Consider the following 18,175-nt stretch of genomic DNA (forward strand, 5'->3'; position numbering starts at 1 on the left):
ATCAAGGCCATGAGTGAGCCCCGTGGGCACGTGGCTTGGAATCGTCTTCGGCGGCGAGATCTTACTTTGGCGTGCGTACTTTGAAGATTGAAATCGGCATTTTCCTCTTGTCGGCCTGGCCCGGGCACATACAAATACGGACGGGATGGTCGTCATCCTTGCCATTGAGGCGACTCCCCGGTGCCTCAACAGCCAACTGGAGCTTCCGTGAATTCACCAGACCGTCGTCCGCTTGCATCACCTGCCTGCCCGACTGCCAGCAGCAGCAGCTCCACGAAAGACAGACCCGACCTCTCGGCCCCGTTGGAGCCTGGTTTCCAACGCTCAGACGGCCCAAGATGGTGCCCAGACTCACCAATGTGTATCTCGTCGCGACGCTGGCGACAATCGGCGGGTTGTTGCAGGGCTTTGACGTGAGCACTCTGTCAGCAGTGCTTGCCACGCCGCAGGTCAGTCAGACAGCAACACCGAAAATTTTGACATTTCGTGGGAGCCGCAAATAGCAGGACTACTGAAACCAACGTCCGGGTTTTTCTAGTACAAAAGCTACTTCTCCAAGCCCGACTCGGTGACCCAAGGCGGCATTACGGCATCCATGGCCGGCGGATCCCTGCTCGGCTCCTTCTTTGCTTCGTGGACGGGCGATAGGATTGGGAGGCGAGACTCCATGGCTGTCGCGTGCGTCATCTTCATATGCGGCTCGATATTGATGAGCGCGGTGCAGAACCGCGCGATGCTCATTGTGGCGCGCGTTGTCAATGGTTGGGCCGTGGGCATGTTGACCAGCCAAGGGTACGTGCCGATGGGCTCCTATTATGTGTATGTGGAGTTGGGCAGGGACTGACACACAAGGCACAGGCCCATCTATATCGCTGAAATCAGTCCGACGAGGCATCGAGGACGCTTAATCTCTCTCCAGCAGTGGATGATCACATGGGGTGTAAGTTCTATGTCTCGTGTAGCCCATGGCGGGAGGCGTCAACTGGAAAGACGGCTGACAGTTTATTGATCCAAAAAAAAAAAACAGATCCTCATCATGTACTACATATCGTACGGAACGTCCTTCATCAAGTCAAACACTTCCTTTAGACTGCCGTGGGGCCTGCAGATGATCCCCGCGGTGGTGCTGCTCGTTTGCGTCCCGTTTATGCCGCGTTCCCCCCGCTGGCTGGCCAGCAAAGACCGATGGGAAGAGGCCTTGGATGTCCTTGCTTCGCTGCGGGCGAACGAAGACACGACCAATGCTGAAGTTGTAACGGAGATACAGGAGATTCGGGAGCGTGTGCAGTACGTTTTCACGTTTTTTTCCCTTCTCCCTTCTGGGTTATTGTCGCAACCTTGTTTGTTTGTCTCTTGGCGGGTTGGCTGACTGACATTGCTTGTTTTTCGCAGACAAGAGATTCAGTACGGATCGACTTCCTGGGCCGAGGTGTTTTCCAAGCGAAACATTGTCCGAGTCCACGTCGCCATCTTTGCGCACATTTGGGCCCAGTACAGCGGGACCAACGCCCTCATGTACTACATCGTTTACATCTTCCAGATGGCGGGCCTGTCCGGGACGACCAACCTGACCATCGCCAGCATTCAGTACATCATCAATGTCATTATGACCGTGCCGGCGCTGCTGTTCGTCGACAAGCTGCCCCGTCGCCGTGTCATGATGACGGGAAGCTTGCTCATGGCCGTGTGGCTGTTCGCGACGGGGGCCATCATGGCGACGCAGGGCCACGCCGTCCCCGGCGGCCTCAAGGACAGCCCGACGATTACATGGGTCGTGAGCAGTGGGGGTGCTAGCAAGGCGATTATAGCATGCAGCTACTTGTTCATCGCCACGTTTGCTTGCACTTGGGGGTGAGTTTTTCTCCCGGAATCCTCATCAATCGGGGCGGCCTGTGGTTTGGTCGCTCCATGTCTAGGGCGGTGCGCACGCTGGATATGCTCGGCTGACAGCATTGACAAACACACAGACCGATGGGCTGGATCTACCCGTCGGAGATTGTTCCGCTGTACATTCGCTCCAAGGCCGTATCTTTGGCGACATTATTCAACTGGTAAGACAGCCATCTGCGATTGAGCTTGGGTTTCAGGGCGGACCCCCAGTCGGCGTCAATGAATGCAGTGACGATAGTCGAGGCTGACTTGCGGTGATGGCAGGCTTTGCAACTTCTCCCTAACCTTTATGACCCCACCGGCGTTCCAGAACATCCAGTGGAGATTCTACATGATCTTCGGCACGTTCTGCGTGGCGGCGTTTGTGCACGTCTTCTTCTTCTTCCAGGAGACCAAGGGCAGGAGCCTGGAAGAGATGAATGACATTTTCGACAACAACACCTTTGCGTTTGGCAAGATCAAGGGTCCGGATCAAGACTTTGACGAGCGCGTTAGGCAGGTCGAGACGAAGCTCGGCAGCGGACAGCAGCATGAGGTGCTCGAGGTGGACATGATCAAGAAGACGGGTCAGCTGGCTTAGAACATGACATGGAAGGAATGTGTAAGGGATCGATGTGGCGGCTGATACGCGAGCAAGGCCCCTCTGATGGGATGGGAGGGCCGACGATCGTATGCCTGCTGGTTTTCGTACAGCACTCGGTAATTAATTACATGACAACTCCCGAGCGGCACGTTTTTCGGCCTCGATTGTCTGGTTTGATTCTGTGTGCCCCAGCCCCCAGGCGCTGAAGAAACTCTTGGCGGGTAAAATGCCCCGAAACAGCGTAGCGCGCAGCGCCCGCTGGCGATCGTCAAATGCAGGGTCGACAGCGGAATTTGTCATTGCCTTGCATGGCGTGTACGCTCATGTGTTCTCCGTGGTGATGATTGCCGTCAGCTTTGCAGTCCAGCAAGCCTCGGAAAACAACATCTTCAAGTCAAGTCGCGAATCAGCATTGAATTCCACTGCGTCTTCATGGAAATTTGAAAAGAAAGGGGTAGTAAAAAGGCACTGCCATCTTTTTGCTTCGTGACGTGACAGGGGGCTCTGACAGAGCGGTTGTGTCTTACTGAGCCCAGCGCTTGCTGTGGCAGGCCATGCCAGGGCCCAATTTAGTAACATCTTTCTTGTGTTGCGTCGTCCATAGAGTACTTCGTACCATCCAAACTCACACACCTCTGCGACGTTAAATCCCGACAGTGAGAGGCGAGGCAAGGCGAGGCTACGGCGGAACCGTCATCTCAACGCCGCCGCAGTGATGAAGGTCAGGCAGGTCACCGTGTGCCATACCTGCCGAGCGCGCAAGGTGGGCGTGAGTGAGGTCCCTCATCAGACTCTCAAGTCTGTTTCCCCGCCCTTCCCTTCCGCTGACCAACGTCTCCTCGATCCGCAGTGCGATGGCAAGCGCCCGTCCTGCACGCAGTGCGCCATGTCGCGGCGCAAGTGTGCAGGATATAACCACGACCTCATCTTTGTGCCCATGTCCAAAACGGGGTCTCGTATCCGCCACGGCGGCCAAGTCTCTTCCAAGAAGCCTTTTATTAGGGATGATGATGTCCATGCCGAGCCACGGCGCCGCCGGGCGGCCCTGGAAGCAGACGCTCTGCCCGTGCAGCGACAAAACCGCCGAGATCATCTTGCCATCGGTCCAGCTCTACAGTGGCCGCTGCAGCACATTATTCTCCTATTGATACAAAATTTCGCCCCGGCCATCTACCCAGACGTCATGGGACTTGATGCTTCGTGCTCTCCGCCACGGATATGCGGCTCGTGGGTGGAGCTGTTACCCGACATGGCCGGCCAGCCGGCGAATGAGGCCATCATCACGGCGCCGGTTCGGACGCTCGCAACGTCTATTCTTGCGCGGGGCTATCACGGCATCGTGTCTATGGGGGAAGCCCTGATGGCCCATGGCACCGCACTGCGCTCGGTCAATCACGCGCTTGCCAATGCGGACAAGACAAACACAAACGTGCTGGCTGCTTCAGTCATGTGCCTGATGATCTCGGAGGTATACATGTCACTCACCCTCTACCAAACATCAATCAAAACGACGAAGGCTAACGCGTTTTCTTCAGCTTATTCTGCCCAGGCCGGACGCAGGCACGCCACAAGCTCACGCCCTCGGGTTGGAGGCGCTTTTGAAGCTTCAAGACCCGGCATACTATGCTGTTGGTCCGGCACATAGACTCTTCCTCGGCCTCCGACCAGCCGTAGTAAGTGGTCCGAGACAGATAAAGGTTATGGTCTTGAAACTTTCCGGCTCATGTCCATTACTGCAGATTGTCCAAGCCATTTGCGCCCGCAATCCGACCTTTCTCGCGGAACCATCCTGGAAGACTGTGCCCTTCCGACTCATTAAACCAGCGCCCCTCCATGAGCTGATGACCGTTGCGGCTGATGTACCAAAGTTATTACGGGACTTTGATCAGTTAATGGCCGGTGTCTCGGACGGAAAGAGCATTGGGCTGGGGCCCCAAAAATTGCTGTCATCACATCTGGGCCTTCTCCACGCGCTCGAGACCTGGCATGATGCCTTCTACGAGCGGCTGGAGCAGCCCTCGCATTGGTCCACCCACGAGAACGATGACAGACCGTGTCTTTGGTTTTCGGACATTACCATTGCCAACTGTTTGACACACTACTGGGCGTTGTGGATACTATGTGTCGAGAACATACGCCTACTGCGCGCCAAAGTCCCTGCTCTTGGCGCCTTAGCAATGGCGATACGAGGGCAAGTACCTGAAAACGCCGCCATCAAAAGCCATCTTCGGCAGGTCGCTGTTTCTATCCTGGACAGCGCAAACTACCTGATGCAGGACGACATGAAGCTTTACGGAGCGACGTCTCTGATTCTCCCACTGCAAATCGCCTTCAAACACCTCAGGTCTCATCATCCTAGAGAATGGGACTTGATAGAGGCTTGCGACAGCACGATTGACTTGATCGAGGCTAAGGGCTTCCACTACATTGGCCACTTCTTGCGGGCTACATCCAACGGATGAGCAGAGCCGAGTGAGCGAAAAACTATACATACATGTACCTATATCGATCTCCTTTCTGCGGCGACGATTCTGGCAGGCCGCGTCCGCGATGCGCGCCGGGCCCTACACAATGGTTGTGGCGACACCGCGGGGCAGCCATCGAACTTTGCCATCGATGCCTTCCTGCTCAAAGACGCCAAGAACCTCCTCACGACCCTGTGCAAAATGATCCCAGCCTTCAAAATGCAATGGTACCACAATGTCAGGCTGGATATCGCGAATGAGCCGTGCTGCCTGTTTCCCGTCCATGGTAATCACCAGGGGCGGGTCCGACACCGGGACCGACGCCGCTCCGAGGTTCAGGATCGCGACGCTGATGTGGAACTTTTCCTTGAGAGTTGCAAGTTCATCGATGTATACGGTATCCCCAGATATGTATATGGCGTTCGGGAGCCCGTTTGTGTCCCCGAATTCGGCGCTGGTGAGGACGAACCCGGTGCATTCGCCCCCGGGAAGGTGCTGGCATGGCGTAGCCGTCACCTTGAAGTGTTTGCCGCCGACGTTGAGATCCACAGTCTCCCAGGGCTTCAAGCCTCGCACGTCTGGCCGGGGTGCGAGCTTGTTCGCGCCGTCCACGGTGGTGAGGACCTTGCGGCCATCGAGCAGGCGTCGACCCAAGTCGTCGAGGTTATCCTCGTGGTCCTCGTGGCTCAACAACACGGCGTCCACGGCGGGGATGTCTTGAAGCTGGAGGGCGGGAGAGATTGACGTTCGCAGAATGGTGATGCCCTTGTCCCATTCGGATCCCGCCGGGGAGAAGACGGGGTCTGTGATCAACTTGACGCCGTCGATGTCGAGAATGGCCGTAGCCGTGCCGATATACGTAATCTTGAGAGAACTCTTAAAAGTCGCCATGATGAGAAACACACACAAGGTTAAAATGAAGTTGCACGATGGGGAATCGGACAAGGCGCTGGCATCAGTCTTATATATATTACATCGTTCCAGCCCTCGACGGCGACCGCGGCACTCGCTCACCGGCCTGGTCTTGGCGGGTAAAGTCTCCAAAAGCAGCTTAGGCCGCCCCTGTAGTAACCAGTGGGCACGCTACAGCTGGGGATCAATTATTCTTGCGTGACTGCAGCTTACCCTCGATTTGATCCCAGGCGGACGGCAAGGATGGCCAATCAGCAGATACGTCAGAATTGGGCAGACCGCGCGATCTCATGTGCGTATGGGTGCAGCAAAGAGTCCATGTGCATCTGGTGGAAGTTTACTAGGTGCGCCGGTGCCCCGAGTATGACGGAACCATGCCGGACCCCTCGGTGCTGTAACCGCCTCTTCCGGCATATCCGCCGTGCCACTCCGATCTCTTTGCCTCTCAAAGAGCGAGAATCTCCGCAATGCACATCGGCCTTCTTCAGGAAGAGCAAGCCCGACCCGTCTTTAGCGCATCTGGCCTTTTGCTGGGATTTTGACATTCAACGCCACGACTACTGTCTGCTACCGCATTGCGAACAACCCAGCGGCTGATATGATGGAGGCTATCAACGCATGCGGCCTCCGTTAACTCGGAATAATGAGCAATAAGCCATATGAGCGGCGCCAAAATTTTGCATCATTTGTCCACAGACTCGTCGAACGAGGCCTTCTCTTGACCTTATGGCCCGGGTTCCAATTGCCCATCCTATGTCTTGGCCCTGTTTCTTCTCGATGCTAATACAGTTTGCATCGCCTGCCCCGCTCACCATGCATTGAGCCCAATTGAACTTCTAGTCAGGCTGCAGCACCTTGTGAAAAGCCTTATCTATGGCATACAGAGTGGCAGACCCGACCGTGTTGCCCCACCATACAGGCGCCTCAGTATCTATTAGACTGAGCGTGAGAACAATGACAACGGTTCTGCTGATGGTCAAACCAGTACCCAGCACGGCAGAAGTAATGTAGTTGAATCGCATCCACCAGCTCCTTCAACGGTCACGTTTCCATTTACTGAAGATAACCCGATAATACCCTAGGATAAATGACTTAGTGGTGAGTAGGTGTAATTTGGCCGAATCCAGAGAAGATGACGGGCGCACTGACATATAACCCAACTATTTGACCAAAAACACACTACGCTTCAGCCGTGACCTGGGTCCTGAATAACGTCCGAGGCGGAAGCTTGAGATGATGGCCAACCTTCATACCAGATACAAAGGCCAGCGCCTGGGACATTGTGATGTATACATATGTTTTGAACATCATCATAGCTGTCGGCCTGCCGGGCAAGGCATAGCCAATTATGATTTCGGCGAAAACGTTGGGACTGAGCTGAATATTTCTCGCAGCCTGAACGATACCTACTGTCACTAACTAGACTAGGGCGATCACTCTGGCAAGAACGATCGCCCACCAGGTGAGGCCGGTGTTACAGAGATACGACGAGACAAAGCAGAAGGCCAAACATTGGGACGAAAACGCAAAGGAAGCTCCATTGAGGCACCTGCCGATATGTACGCATCATTCCAACGTGGCTATCGTCCATGATGTGGTCTTTGTCCCGCCATCGCATAATTATTTCCCTCGAGTGAAAGAATGTGGTGTGAAAGAAAAGCGCAATAATGCCGGCAAATGATAGACCACAGCTCATCGCGAAGGTCGTCTATATGAAAGTAGGAGAATATTCTTTATGCTTATGCTCATCAAGTCGAAAGTCCAGTCCGGGATGGGAATCCTAGATACGTTATAATGATGTTGAGTATTATCCCAAAACCTTGAGTCGCTAACTATCGGCATACCGAACCGCGAGGCGGAGATTCACCCGGCTTGGCATGGAGATTTGCTTCTAAGTGGAGGGGGCTATTGAGCATTGCTCGGAGCGGTGTGGCCTGTGCAGACCGCACGAGACCCCGTGCCCCGGGCGCTCCTGCTCGGACCCGCCGAAATTCGGGGGCATTGTTGCATCCTCTCCCGTCGCGTGGCCAAGCGGGTTCAAGCACAGATCCGAGGTCGATCGGCGACCGCATAGACCTACTTTGTTAGAATGGCACATAGACATGTGGACGAGAGGTCCCTGCGCAAACGTTGACAGGCGCAGGCCAGGGACGGATATGTGGCCTAGCCGTCTCTAGTGGGATGTTGGTTGACGATGTCCTTGATCTCTATTGATTGGGCCAGGGGGGGCGAAACGAAGAGAGCAGGGTGTCGGCTGAGGATGGCGAAACAGCCACCTGCAGGTGATACGAGATGGCGGCATAACTGATGCCATTCCTCCACGCACACAAAGTAGTTGAATAATCTCCATTCCTTCAGCATACAGGACAAAACTCAGCCGAACTGGGATCGGGCCGGATAAAGCTGGGGTGTTTGTCAACCATGGAGAAGCTAGGGTTCAATGACTACGAATTAATGAATGCAAGTTAGTCTCCTGGTCTCGCATTTGACACAGTGCCTTCAACGTTCCTCGTATCAATGCGAGGCTTTTCATTCATGTGGTCAAGAGGCTACCCTGTGTCGACACGATTACGCACGGACCAGACCAGGATTGCATAGCTCGCACTTACGCTATATACATAAAACACAGCGATTCGTAGCCGGTTGAAGACCACCCATGATGCCTCAAAATTGTCCACTCACTTGCGAGGAACGTCATAATATGTTGCTCTCGCAGGGTTCGATCTCCTCTCGCCCAGGGCTAAGACTCGCATCATCAACTCAATCTCGGAGAGGTGTTTTATTGGAACATGACCAGACGCCTCAGCATGGTTTGGAGATATGTCCCAACATACAATTTATCATCTCATCACAACATGTGACGGATGGTCGACGACAGGGCTTTGGCACATAGCAGGTATCTCGGGGGTGCGGCTTGTCAACCAACCACATGTGCTAGGACGAGCCATTTTGCAGTGACCTCGGGTGTTTTGTTGACATTCGAATCGTCTGCGCTCGTGCCATTGTGATAAGTAACCTTCGTTTGCCATCACGTGCGAAAGTGGGAGTGCCTCGTTCATGTCAGGTACGGCACTCGCTGTTACCCCAAGTTGGAACCATGCGTATATATTGCAGGGCGGGTGTACGACGTCGTGTGGAGCACATGGTTCCATGCGAGCTGGGCAGCCGTACATTGAAGCTCAGTGCGCACATGTCGGCGAGCACATCAGGCTGAGGCCGATGGGGCAGTCAGCGGGGCTTTCTTCACAACACGGTTTTTGCTGGTGTCCACCTGCCTCTCAAAGGGTTTCACGACATGGAAATCAAGGCTGAATGAAGACTTGGCGGGCTGGCCTTTTGCTTCCTGTCCGGCTTGTTATCTCTGTAATGACCGAGGGCCCGCGCCGGCAGATTATCGTCAGGTTCCTCCCCCCGTTCCTGCAGCAGGACGTCGTCCGAGAGTGAAACCCTGGCATGCAGGTGTGTGTGGTCTCGGTTTCTGATGTCCCGACGTGCGTATGGCTCGGGGCAGGTTTCTGCAGGTATGACAGACTCAGGGGGTGGGCACATCTTGGAGACAATGTCCAGCAATCTATCCCCTTGTGTCGCTTATAGCACATGCCAACCCACTGCAAGAACAAAACCAGGGAAATAATGGGTTGTGGCTCTTGCACAGCCAGGTCGAGACTCGAAGGAACACGAGGCGCGCTCATGCACAGCCGGGGAATGGGAAGCGAGGACAAGCTCGGCAATGTGCCGCATCGCCGTGGACGGGGTGACAATTGTGGTGCGGCAGCCAACCAGCTGATAAGTCTGTGCCAGCTGACCAAGTGATCGGCGCGGCCATGGACATGCAGCCGGCGCTGATGCAGGAGTGTAAACGCAACCCAGCCGGGGCAAACGAAATGCGGGTCGGCAGTGCAGCCAGCACTCCGCCCCAGCCGGCCCCCAGTTTGCGGGGTAGCGGGGATGAAGTGCGAGGGGGGAGAGTGCTTGTGCTCATAACTTGGTACGTAGCTGGTTCCAGAGGTTCATCCGAAAGTAATCTCTTCCTATTCGGTGTGGGTATGTGCATTCCATTCCTGGGGACTCCGCGCCTGGTGCCCCTAGAGTGCTCTGTCGTGGTCAAGGCACCCCAAGTGGCTACAAGTCGGATCATAATAATGGGCTGATATCCCGCTGCGCACCAGCAAATCTCGCTTTTGAATTCGGACGGAGTGGCCAAAACGTTTGGGGTCTGACCACGTGCGCGATCGTGGCTCGGAGGCTCTGTGGGCTAACTAACACTGCCAGCCGACAACTAGGCCGCACGGATCTAGGCGACGTCGACTCTTTGGCGCCGATGGGCGCACAGGCGTCGGATGTCTTTCCGTTTTGGACATGCGATCGCCGCCCCAACGCCAGCGCGAGCGGGGGGGGGGAGTTGACGCCCAACGCTAGAGTCGCAGCGACAAAGGCCCTTTTTCGTCCTACCTACTTGGTCAACCCGGCCAAGAGGCTAACTGCGCATAGGACCATCTGTTCGAAGATGGGATGGAAGAGCGGCACCCCTGGCGTGGAAGTGGTTTGCGTTGTATGGAGTCAGTTGGCTTATTAGATGGCATCGCCGAGGAGTTCTTGGGCACACCGCTTGGCGCTCGCGATGAAGCATGTGCTTTTCTTTCGACTGTCCGCCGGCATACCAAAGCATACTACATGTCCCTCGGACAATAAATACAGCCCACGTCCCGGGCTTTGCTACTGATTGTCTTTCCTCACAGACAGCGCTAAGACGACTGGCATTCCCGCACGCGACATTGACCAATTTCTGTGAGCTTGGCCACAATGGCTCGACTTATTACCCAGCTGCTGCCCCTGTTCCTGGCCGCTAGCCAAGTGCTGGCACTCCCAGCGCCATCATCGTCCGATCTGGAGCGGCGAAACTGGCCAGATGTCACCGAGTTTGTGTCCAAGGTCGCGTCTCTGTTCCCTGTCAATGTTGCCATCAAGGACGTGTGCGGTGTCCTTACGGCCGGCGAGCTCTTCCTAGCCACGACCTTTGGGATCCCGACCACGGAAAACGATGCCTGCGGCGACGTCACGCTCATGTTTGCCCGGGGGACCTGCGACCCCGGCAACGTTGGCGTTCTTACGGGGCCTTTTTTCTTCAAGGCCCTCGAGGAGAAATTGCAAGGATCTGGTCGCTCGCTTGGTGTTCAGGGCGTGGCGTATCCTGCGAGCGTCGATGGATACCTCACAGGATCTCCGGGCAACGGCGAGAACTTGTGAGCACTGGGCACCACAAACCAACCCCCCCGCCAACAAGCAAAGCCCCATTATAGTGGCTAACAGCAGGACCAATCCAATAGCGCACACGCAATCCGAGACGTCGCGACAAAGTGTCCCAGCACGAAGATTGTACTCAGCGGATATTCGCAGGGCGGAATGGTGGTGCACGGCGCCACAACCAACCTCGATGCGAGCGTCATGTCTAGGGTCAGCGCCGTGGTCATTTTTGGCGACCCGTATGCGAAACGGGCTGTGGATAACATTGATGCGTCCAAGGTGCACGTCATATGCCACGAAGGAGACAATATCTGCGATAACGGCCCCATCATCCTACCTCAGCACCTGACGTATGCGCTGGACGCTGATTCTGCGGCCGATTTCGTCGTTTCAAAAGTCTGATGCTTGAGCTTGAAGAATGGCTCCCCCTCGATCGTGTTGATCGTGATGGCATGGGCGAGCAGTGTCTGGGCTCTAGACCAATGGCGACATGTGATGTACATAGTTGACTAGCGCCGTCTTGCCAGCGTTTCCGAATAGCGGTGCAATTATGAAGTAAACGATCTCCGAGACCACTACGACCAGCAGCCCAGACACGAGACGTGTATTTGGTAAATGGTAGCAACACTACTGTCAGTCCATTCGGGCTGGCCCGTTTCCCTACCCAAAATGGGTGACGATATCGACTGTCATTGGGTAACTACTACACTTATTGACGGGGAACCGCAGCGGAGAATGCGACCAGCCAGCAGGTGTCAAGGGGCTGCAGGGTTCGGGTCAGTGGACCGCTTGAACCACGATCGCGTCAAGGGCAACGGAGCAGCGCGGTAAAGGGAGGCTCTTCCGGCGATCACGGCCGGAGATGGAGACGCCACCGCCGCCTATCCGGACCTGGAGTATTACTGGTCGTGCATCATTATTTATTAGTAGGCACGTCAGTGCCATAACGGCCTGCGCGCCTCTCAGTGGTGGCGTGTGCGGCGTCTGGCTGCTTTGTTTGGTGCGGTTGGGTAAGTTTATAAGCCGATTGGAAGACATGGATAACCCGGCGCTGTTTCCAGGGACTGGGTGATGGGTGAGCTGCACTAACTACACACACGACAAAGAAAGCACGGAGTACGAAGTACAGTGCGGGGTGATTTCTTCTTCGCATAATCTCATCTTAACAATATTGTTCCAACGACAGGGCCGACAATTTGTCCCCGGTGCTTCGACGCCCTTCGCGTGGCAGCCAGCATGGCAGCCAGCCGGGGAGGGCCCCTGCCGGGCCATTTTGCCACGTACTTCGTACGACAAGCCGTAATCGCCCTGAATCGCCGCGTGCGCGCGCCGCGCCTCTTGATACGTCGTGATGCAGACCGAACCAGCAGAGCCCCTGTCACTGGCAGGCCACGCATCCAATGGATACAGATTCCTCTCATAGCGAGCCCCCAGGCTGCTCCACTCGAGCCGATTTTTATATCATGCGCGCTACTCCGAATGTGTCACGACAGGCAAGAAAAATAATTGGCACACACACCTGGGCAGAGAGAGAGGGCCCATGAAGTACGAATTACGACACGCGCGCGTGCGCAAGGCCGTGGCGTATGCCCGGCGGTTGCCGCAATGGCAGGATGGCCGGCCAACTGGTCCAGACTGTGCGATGGCCTGCCTGCAAACTTTTTTTTTTTGCCATCCAGCACAGAATGAGAGACTGTCTGTTGCCAGCTTCATCACCAGCCGTAGCTGTAGCTGCTCGTTGCGGTGTTTGGGCGCGCGCGCGCATGCGGTGATGCTTCGGATCACAGGCGTTCTCGGGGCGCTGCCCCCGCTATCCTCCTACGTCGCTGGCCGGAAGAGACTGCGCTTGATAGTCCTGGCCAGCGCCCTACTCTTTGCGCTCGTGTTCTTCTTGTTTGGCCATGTCTCGGCCCCTTTCCCGTCGGTCAGTCTCGGAGCCCCTGGCTGGACTCACAAGCGGCCCGCCAGCAACGCGCCGCCTCACAACGAGCACCGACGCCACCCCATCGACGACCTGATTGAAGATGCGAATCGTCACTTTCGAGGCCTGCTGTCCAGGCGATCGTACTCGGTCGCCCAGGCGGCAGCGCGCTACCGGGAGCGCCGAGGCCGCCATCCTCCTCCAGGCTTCGACGCCTGGTTCGCACAAGCCCAAAAGGATGGAGCGGTGATTGTCGAAGAATTTTTCGACAGGATACATCATGACATCAACCCATTCTGGGGTCTCGAGCCGAGGGACTTACGGGCGCAAACGACGGTTCAGCCGCAAGTCATTCGCGTCCGCAATGGCGAGGCTTCATTCGTAACGGACGATCCAAACCGCCAGCCGTGGATCCAGCACTGGACGGAACTGGTCAAAGACATGATGCCACACCTACCGGATCTCGATATGGTCATCAACTACATGGATGAGACGCGGATTCTTGTCCCCTGGGAGAAGATTGCCGAGTACATCAAGGCAGAGCAGGCGAGCAGGAAGCTAATAGACCCCAAGGCAGCCACGACCGCATACAGCGGTCTCAAGGATGTAGAGGGCTTAAAAACCCCCTATGATCCGGGCTGGATCTCGGGCGATGCGCCAAAGTTTTGGGATTACCTGCGCGCAGCGTGCCCTCCCGAATCCCCCAGTCGAAATGTGGCTGCCCTTGCCACGTTCAACGTTTCGATCGACTACCCAATGGAACCTATGCCGTTTACGTTTCAAGGCTTCATACGGAATTTCACACAAGCACAGGATCCCTGTCTCCAGCCGCATCTACGTGGCATGCATGGAACGTTCATCGAAAGCGTTAGCATGTCGACGACCCGCAGCCTCCTTCCTATGTTCGCCGGTTCTAAGTTGCCCCAGAACAACGAAATACTGATACCGGGTGCCATGTACCTATCCGACCGAGAGTTCTATAACGGAGGGGAGACGCATGGCCCCAACTGGTCCTACAAGAGAAATGGCTTAATCTGGCGCGGCACTGCTTCCGGCGGTCGGAACAAGGAAGACACTTGGTGGCACTTTCATCGTCATCGATTTGTTCAAATGATGAACGGAACGACAGTCGCGGCGTTGGAGGCGGGAAACGAGGCTCGTGGGCCGACGTTTCGTCTACTCCCGAAATCCAGGTACTCATTACCATCACAGATTCAGGGCAAGCTCGGCGAGTGGCTGTCTACCTTTTCCGACGTCGCTTTCGTGAATCTGGAATGCCATCCTTACGCGGAAGAAGAAGTCGGGACCGGCCCGGACAAACATATGGAGATGCGCAGGACATGCCCTTATTCGTCCCCATATATGGCTATTCGGCCTGGAAAGCCCATGAAGGAGCAATACGAGTATAAGTACTTGCCCGATGTCGACGGAAACTCCTTCAGCGCGCGTTGGAGGGCCTTTTTACAATCCACGAGTATGCCCCTGAAAGCGACCATCTATAGCGAGTGGCACGACGATAGGATCATTCCGTGGGTGCATTTCGTGCCCTTTGACAACTCGTATGGCGATATTTACGCCATCATGGACTATTTCCTAGATGGAAGAGATAAGGCAGCAGAGATTATCGCCACCGAGGGAAAGAAGTGGACCGAGCAGGTGTACAGGCGTGAAGACATGAAGCTCTACGTCTGGAGACTGCTACTCGAATATGCCAGAGTGGTTGACGATAAGAGAGACTCCCTGGCGTACGTTGAAGATCTGAAGTAGTCGGGTCCAGCGTCACGGAACGTTTCTCTACGGGGCGGCGTTGTAATAAATGTAATAACCAGTACAGGGGACCGTCACCGATATACAGAAGAGCGAGGGAATTGGCCATGCATTAATCACCCTGGTGTTCATGGTTGGATCCTGCGTGATACGCTATGGGCGGGCTTGCATCCCTAAGCGTCGATAGTCGACACTTTGTAAGAGCATGAAGCATTTCATTGATGTCTGTTCATGGCAATCTGCCTCAGCTGGCGGACTAGCTCCAGCGACTGGTTCACCCAATGTATTCTCGAAACCGCCATTCGGAGCGTCAACCCGCGAAAGCAGTCGTAAGGGGCCGACATGCTTCGCCTCACGGCGCTCTAGCCAAGATCGTACCCATCTTTGAGTAGGTATCCCCTGACGACGCAACGAAATTGTCAACCTTGAGCCCAGCCTTGGCTTGGAAGACAACAATAATGTCCGACCCGCCGAACAGGAAGCAGGAAATCTCGTCTCCCTTCTTGAGCACATCTCCCTTCTTCACCGACAGCTTAACAGACGAGACTTGGGCCATGCCAATGGGCAACACGGCGACCTTGCCCAGAACAGGGTTGTCGATGACCACCATTCCGCGCATTTGAAGGAACTGGTACCCAGGGCTATCGGGGGCATCCGGCCCACACATGACGCGGATAGGCTGGCATTTGGCGTTGACCTCGAGATAGGCGGCGCCTTGTATGTTCTTGGCCTCGATGACAGTACCGGCGACGGGTGCGTGTTGGCGGTGATAGTTGAATGTGTTCAAAAAGGCATGCATCCAGACGCCACCGTCAAAGTCGTTCGCAAATTCACTGCCCTGCAAGAGCGACCCGATTGTCCACGGGAGGTTCTTGATCATCACGACTCCTCCAGACTGAATGCTGACGATGCTCTGATCGGTGATTGAGTTGTCATACGTGCAGTCAGCCGGGTAGACAATGACCTTGTCGTCCGCTGGCGAGTCAATGGGTCTCGCTCCGGGCTTTAGATGGCGGGCGAAGAACTCGTTGAAGGTTCGAAAGCCTCCTGGTGGCACTAGGGCCTCTTCGTAATTGTATGGGGGTGAATCTTTGAAGGACTGCAGAGACTCGGGGGTGATGGAAGCAGGAGTGTCCATGAAGAGCCCAATGAGCTGAGCATACACAACGACCCACGACGAGAGCCAGGTCAGGGGCTGGCCGACCTGGTCGGGGAGGATGGGAGTCTGCAGCCCCGCTAGTGGCTCCTGGCCAAGGACAAAAACATGCAGAGAATGTCGTAAATGTCCTTTCCCTCATAGTTCTCATGAGGAATCCACTTCAAGAGGTCGTTGGCGAACTCGAGGAAGGAACGAGCGTCTGTAATGTTGAGCTTGTCCATGAAGTCGGGCAGCTTCTCGCGAGCGTTTGCCACTGCGGTCTGTAAGCCATTCGGGCTCACCTCCTCCAGGTATCCGATCAAGATGATGATGATGGGGTTGAAGATGACAGGACTGTCACCGATCACGGGCGCCGCTGGGACTCCCGGCCGGCCTGGTTTCGGCGCGAAGACGGGGGGCGGCTGAAGGCCGATTTCCGAGTCTGGGGCGGTTGGAAGACCGGAAGGCATGGCTGATGGAATGGAGAGTTCAATATACTAGAAGGCTTGTATGTAGAGCAGGTGCACGCTGCATATAAGAGCAGAATGTGATGGAAGCTTAAGGTTGAAGAGAGCGCACGCCCCGAGGACGAGAGGGCTCATATATATACCTGAAGATGTCCTGAAACGCCTTGGCGCTGTCCATTATAGACGGTGGAGTCTATTATAGACGGCAGTTGGTGATACGACAGATCAACGCAGCTTTGGTGAGACGAGAACGTCAGCCAGGCTATCATTGTATACGCATGCAGGTGATTGCAGAGCAAGGACGCAGATTCATGACGACAGGCGCGATTCCCTCGATGGGGTATCGAGCACATGAAACAAAGTGAAGAACGGGCGCAAAAGTACCGTGCAGCAAGACGGTACGACGCTGAGCTTGATGCAACTCCCCTCGTATCGTGACGGCAATGTATCGGGTCCCGAATCGTGTTGCCCGCTGGGGTTGACTTGGGAGATGGACTTGACTCGGGGGGGTGTTTTGCTCCCGCCAACCTCGAACGACCATGCGCGCGTGTTCATGTCGGTCGTAGCCAGAGGAGCCTGCGGCGACTTCTTGTAAGTCAAGAGGCGTCTTTTGCATCATTTGGGAACCATGAAGGCTGTCAAAGGAGAGGAGACTCCCGCGAGATAATAGAGCACATAACTGCTACGGTGCTGGCTCGTTGTGGTATGTGCTCCTCGCTATGTAGGACGCGTCAAGCTGCATCCATCAATGTCCGTCGGCATATGCGGGTCGAGCCGCGCCTGGGATTTATGTGCATAGTGGCGACGCAGACGTTGGACGGATAATACACTTCTCTGAAGCCTCGACGTCTGTTGATGTTGTATTCGTACACCGTAGAGTTGACTGGACTGGGAGCGCGTCCCTGCCGACGTCGCATCTCCCGCCCGACATGAAGTCAATACTACATGCAAGGAGTCGCCAGCCCAGTCTGTGATTGATTCGATGGTGCACAGAGGTGAGGTGAGGCGTCGCTACTACATCAGCTTCTTACTAAAATACATGACTCCGTCCAATGGACTGGCATTGTAGGGAGCAGTCTCCTCGAAGCCCTCGGAGATGTATAGTTTGACGGCAGCCTGCATCTTTATCATTGTGTCGAGCAGCACTTCGCTGTACCCCGCTTGCCGGGCCTTGACTGTAACCTCGCGGACCAGGGCGCGTGAGACTTGCCTGCCCCTTGCCTCAGGGTAGACGAAGAGCCTCTTGATTTCGCAGTAGCGCGTCGCCGCGTTGTCAGGGCTGCGCTGCTGCTGCTGCTGCTGCTGCCGTTGGCGCAAGAACCGCGGCTCCAGCTCGATTGGCCTCATGGCTATGCAGCCAAGAACGTTCTGAGACAGGGGATCGATGGCCAGGAGCAGCGCGCCAGACGGCGGCACGTACTTGCCGGGCAGTCCCTTGCGTTCGGCGGCGTAGTCTTGGAAGGAAATGTCCATGTCGAGCCATTCGGTGTATGTGTCGAAGCACCTCTCAGCCGCAGCAATGTCGGCAGCGGCTTCGACTTGCCGGATCACCACGGGGGCTGCCGCTGCTGCTGCTGTTGGTGGCGCCGCGGGCTCGGTAGGGTTCATGCTCTTCTCGTTGGTGGGGCCCGGCATAACGGCACTGCGACCGACAGGGTGGGAGTTCTGGAGACCCCGGTGAGTCGTGAGTCGTGACGCGCGGGGCGCGAGGGTGGATTGTCAAGTCAATCTGTTGTGTGATGGCGATGGATGTCGTCGACGTCGTCAGTGTTGAGTCGTTGACCGTTC

At 55.7% G+C, this 18,175-nt stretch overlaps 9 protein-coding genes across 9 annotated transcripts; 5 read left to right on the forward strand and 4 right to left on the reverse strand.

Annotated features, from left to right (window-relative positions):
• Nucleotides 1-338: 338 nt before the first annotated feature.
• JDV02_004595 (uncharacterized protein) lies at nt 339-844 on the forward strand (the record flags this gene model as incomplete). Its single annotated transcript, XM_047985825.1, has 2 exons — nt 339-449; nt 539-844. The coding sequence occupies 2 exons, from the start codon at nt 339-341 to the stop codon at nt 842-844; spliced, it is 417 nt and encodes a 138-aa protein (XP_047841802.1).
• Nucleotides 845-944: 100 nt separating this feature from the next.
• Nucleotides 945-2,509, forward strand: JDV02_004596 (uncharacterized protein). The gene is made up of 4 exons (XM_047985826.1): nt 945-1,287; nt 1,393-1,851; nt 1,968-2,051; nt 2,155-2,509. Exons 1-4 carry the CDS (start codon nt 1,037-1,039, stop codon nt 2,468-2,470), a joined length of 1,110 nt encoding a protein of 369 aa, XP_047841803.1. The 5' UTR covers nt 945-1,036; the 3' UTR covers nt 2,471-2,509.
• A 606-nt stretch (nt 2,510-3,115) lies between these two features.
• Nucleotides 3,116-5,941, forward strand: JDV02_004597 (uncharacterized protein). Its single transcript, XM_047985827.1, has 4 exons — nt 3,116-3,242; nt 3,324-3,941; nt 4,009-4,146; nt 4,213-5,941. The coding sequence occupies exons 1-4, from the start codon at nt 3,189-3,191 to the stop codon at nt 4,933-4,935; spliced, it is 1,533 nt and encodes a 510-aa protein (XP_047841804.1). The 5' UTR covers nt 3,116-3,188; the 3' UTR covers nt 4,936-5,941.
• On the reverse strand, nt 4,867-5,871 carry JDV02_004598 (uncharacterized protein). The gene has a single exon (XM_047985828.1). The coding sequence runs from the start codon at nt 5,827-5,829 to the stop codon at nt 5,038-5,040; it is 792 nt and encodes a 263-aa protein (XP_047841805.1). The 5' UTR covers nt 5,830-5,871; the 3' UTR covers nt 4,867-5,037.
• Nucleotides 5,942-10,653: 4,712 nt separating the features above from the next.
• Nucleotides 10,654-11,496, forward strand: JDV02_004599 (Cutinase; the record flags this gene model as incomplete). The annotated part of the gene is made up of 2 exons (XM_047985829.1): nt 10,654-11,093; nt 11,178-11,496. 2 exons carry the CDS (start codon nt 10,654-10,656, stop codon nt 11,494-11,496), a joined length of 759 nt encoding a protein of 252 aa, XP_047841806.1.
• A 1,274-nt stretch (nt 11,497-12,770) lies between these two features.
• On the forward strand, nt 12,771-14,990 carry JDV02_004600 (uncharacterized protein). The gene has a single exon (XM_047985830.1). It carries the CDS (start codon nt 12,866-12,868, stop codon nt 14,780-14,782), a length of 1,917 nt encoding a protein of 638 aa, XP_047841807.1. The 5' UTR covers nt 12,771-12,865; the 3' UTR covers nt 14,783-14,990.
• A 144-nt stretch (nt 14,991-15,134) lies between these two features.
• On the reverse strand, nt 15,135-15,920 carry JDV02_004601 (uncharacterized protein; the record flags this gene model as incomplete). The annotated part of the gene is made up of 1 exon (XM_047985831.1): nt 15,135-15,920. One exon carries the CDS (start codon nt 15,918-15,920, stop codon nt 15,135-15,137), a length of 786 nt encoding a protein of 261 aa, XP_047841808.1.
• Nucleotides 15,921-16,018: 98 nt separating this feature from the next.
• On the reverse strand, nt 16,019-16,390 carry JDV02_004602 (uncharacterized protein; the record flags this gene model as incomplete). The annotated part of the gene is made up of 1 exon (XM_047985832.1): nt 16,019-16,390. The coding sequence occupies one exon, from the start codon at nt 16,388-16,390 to the stop codon at nt 16,019-16,021; it is 372 nt and encodes a 123-aa protein (XP_047841809.1).
• A 1,011-nt stretch (nt 16,391-17,401) lies between these two features.
• Nucleotides 17,402-18,022, reverse strand: JDV02_004603 (uncharacterized protein; the record flags this gene model as incomplete). The annotated part of the gene is made up of 1 exon (XM_047985833.1): nt 17,402-18,022. The coding sequence occupies one exon, from the start codon at nt 18,020-18,022 to the stop codon at nt 17,402-17,404; it is 621 nt and encodes a 206-aa protein (XP_047841810.1).
• Between the last annotated feature and the right edge of the window lie 153 nt (nt 18,023-18,175).

Source organism: Purpureocillium takamizusanense, chromosome 3, assembly GCF_022605165.1.
Source record: "Purpureocillium takamizusanense chromosome 3, complete sequence".
In the NCBI taxonomy this organism is placed as follows: domain Eukaryota; kingdom Fungi; phylum Ascomycota; class Sordariomycetes; order Hypocreales; family Ophiocordycipitaceae; genus Purpureocillium; species Purpureocillium takamizusanense.

What these genes read in the sequence shown, in the direction of transcription:
- JDV02_004596 (XM_047985826.1), top strand. Translation starts at nt 1,037, where the DNA reads ATGTACTACATATCGTACGGAACGTCCTTCATCAAGTCAAACACTTCC. An exon ending in GAGATTCGGGAGCGTGTGCA is followed by an intron (nt 1,288 to 1,392) that starts GTACGTTTTCAC and finishes TGTTTTTCGCAG; the next exon opens with ACAAGAGATTCAGTACGGAT. An exon ending in ACGTTTGCTTGCACTTGGGG is followed by an intron (nt 1,852 to 1,967) that starts GTGAGTTTTTCT and finishes ACAAACACACAG; the next exon opens with ACCGATGGGCTGGATCTACC.
- JDV02_004597 (XM_047985827.1), top strand. Translation starts at nt 3,189, where the DNA reads ATGAAGGTCAGGCAGGTCACCGTGTGCCATACCTGCCGAGCGCGCAAG. An exon ending in GCCGAGCGCGCAAGGTGGGC is followed by an intron (nt 3,243 to 3,323) that starts GTGAGTGAGGTC and finishes CTCGATCCGCAG; the next exon opens with TGCGATGGCAAGCGCCCGTC. An exon ending in TCGGCCTCCGACCAGCCGTA is followed by an intron (nt 4,147 to 4,212) that starts GTAAGTGGTCCG and finishes CCATTACTGCAG; the next exon opens with ATTGTCCAAGCCATTTGCGC.
- JDV02_004598 (XM_047985828.1), bottom strand. Translation starts at nt 5,829, where the DNA reads ATGGCGACTTTTAAGAGTTCTCTCAAGATTACGTATATCGGCACGGCT.
- JDV02_004600 (XM_047985830.1), top strand. Translation starts at nt 12,866, where the DNA reads ATGCTTCGGATCACAGGCGTTCTCGGGGCGCTGCCCCCGCTATCCTCC.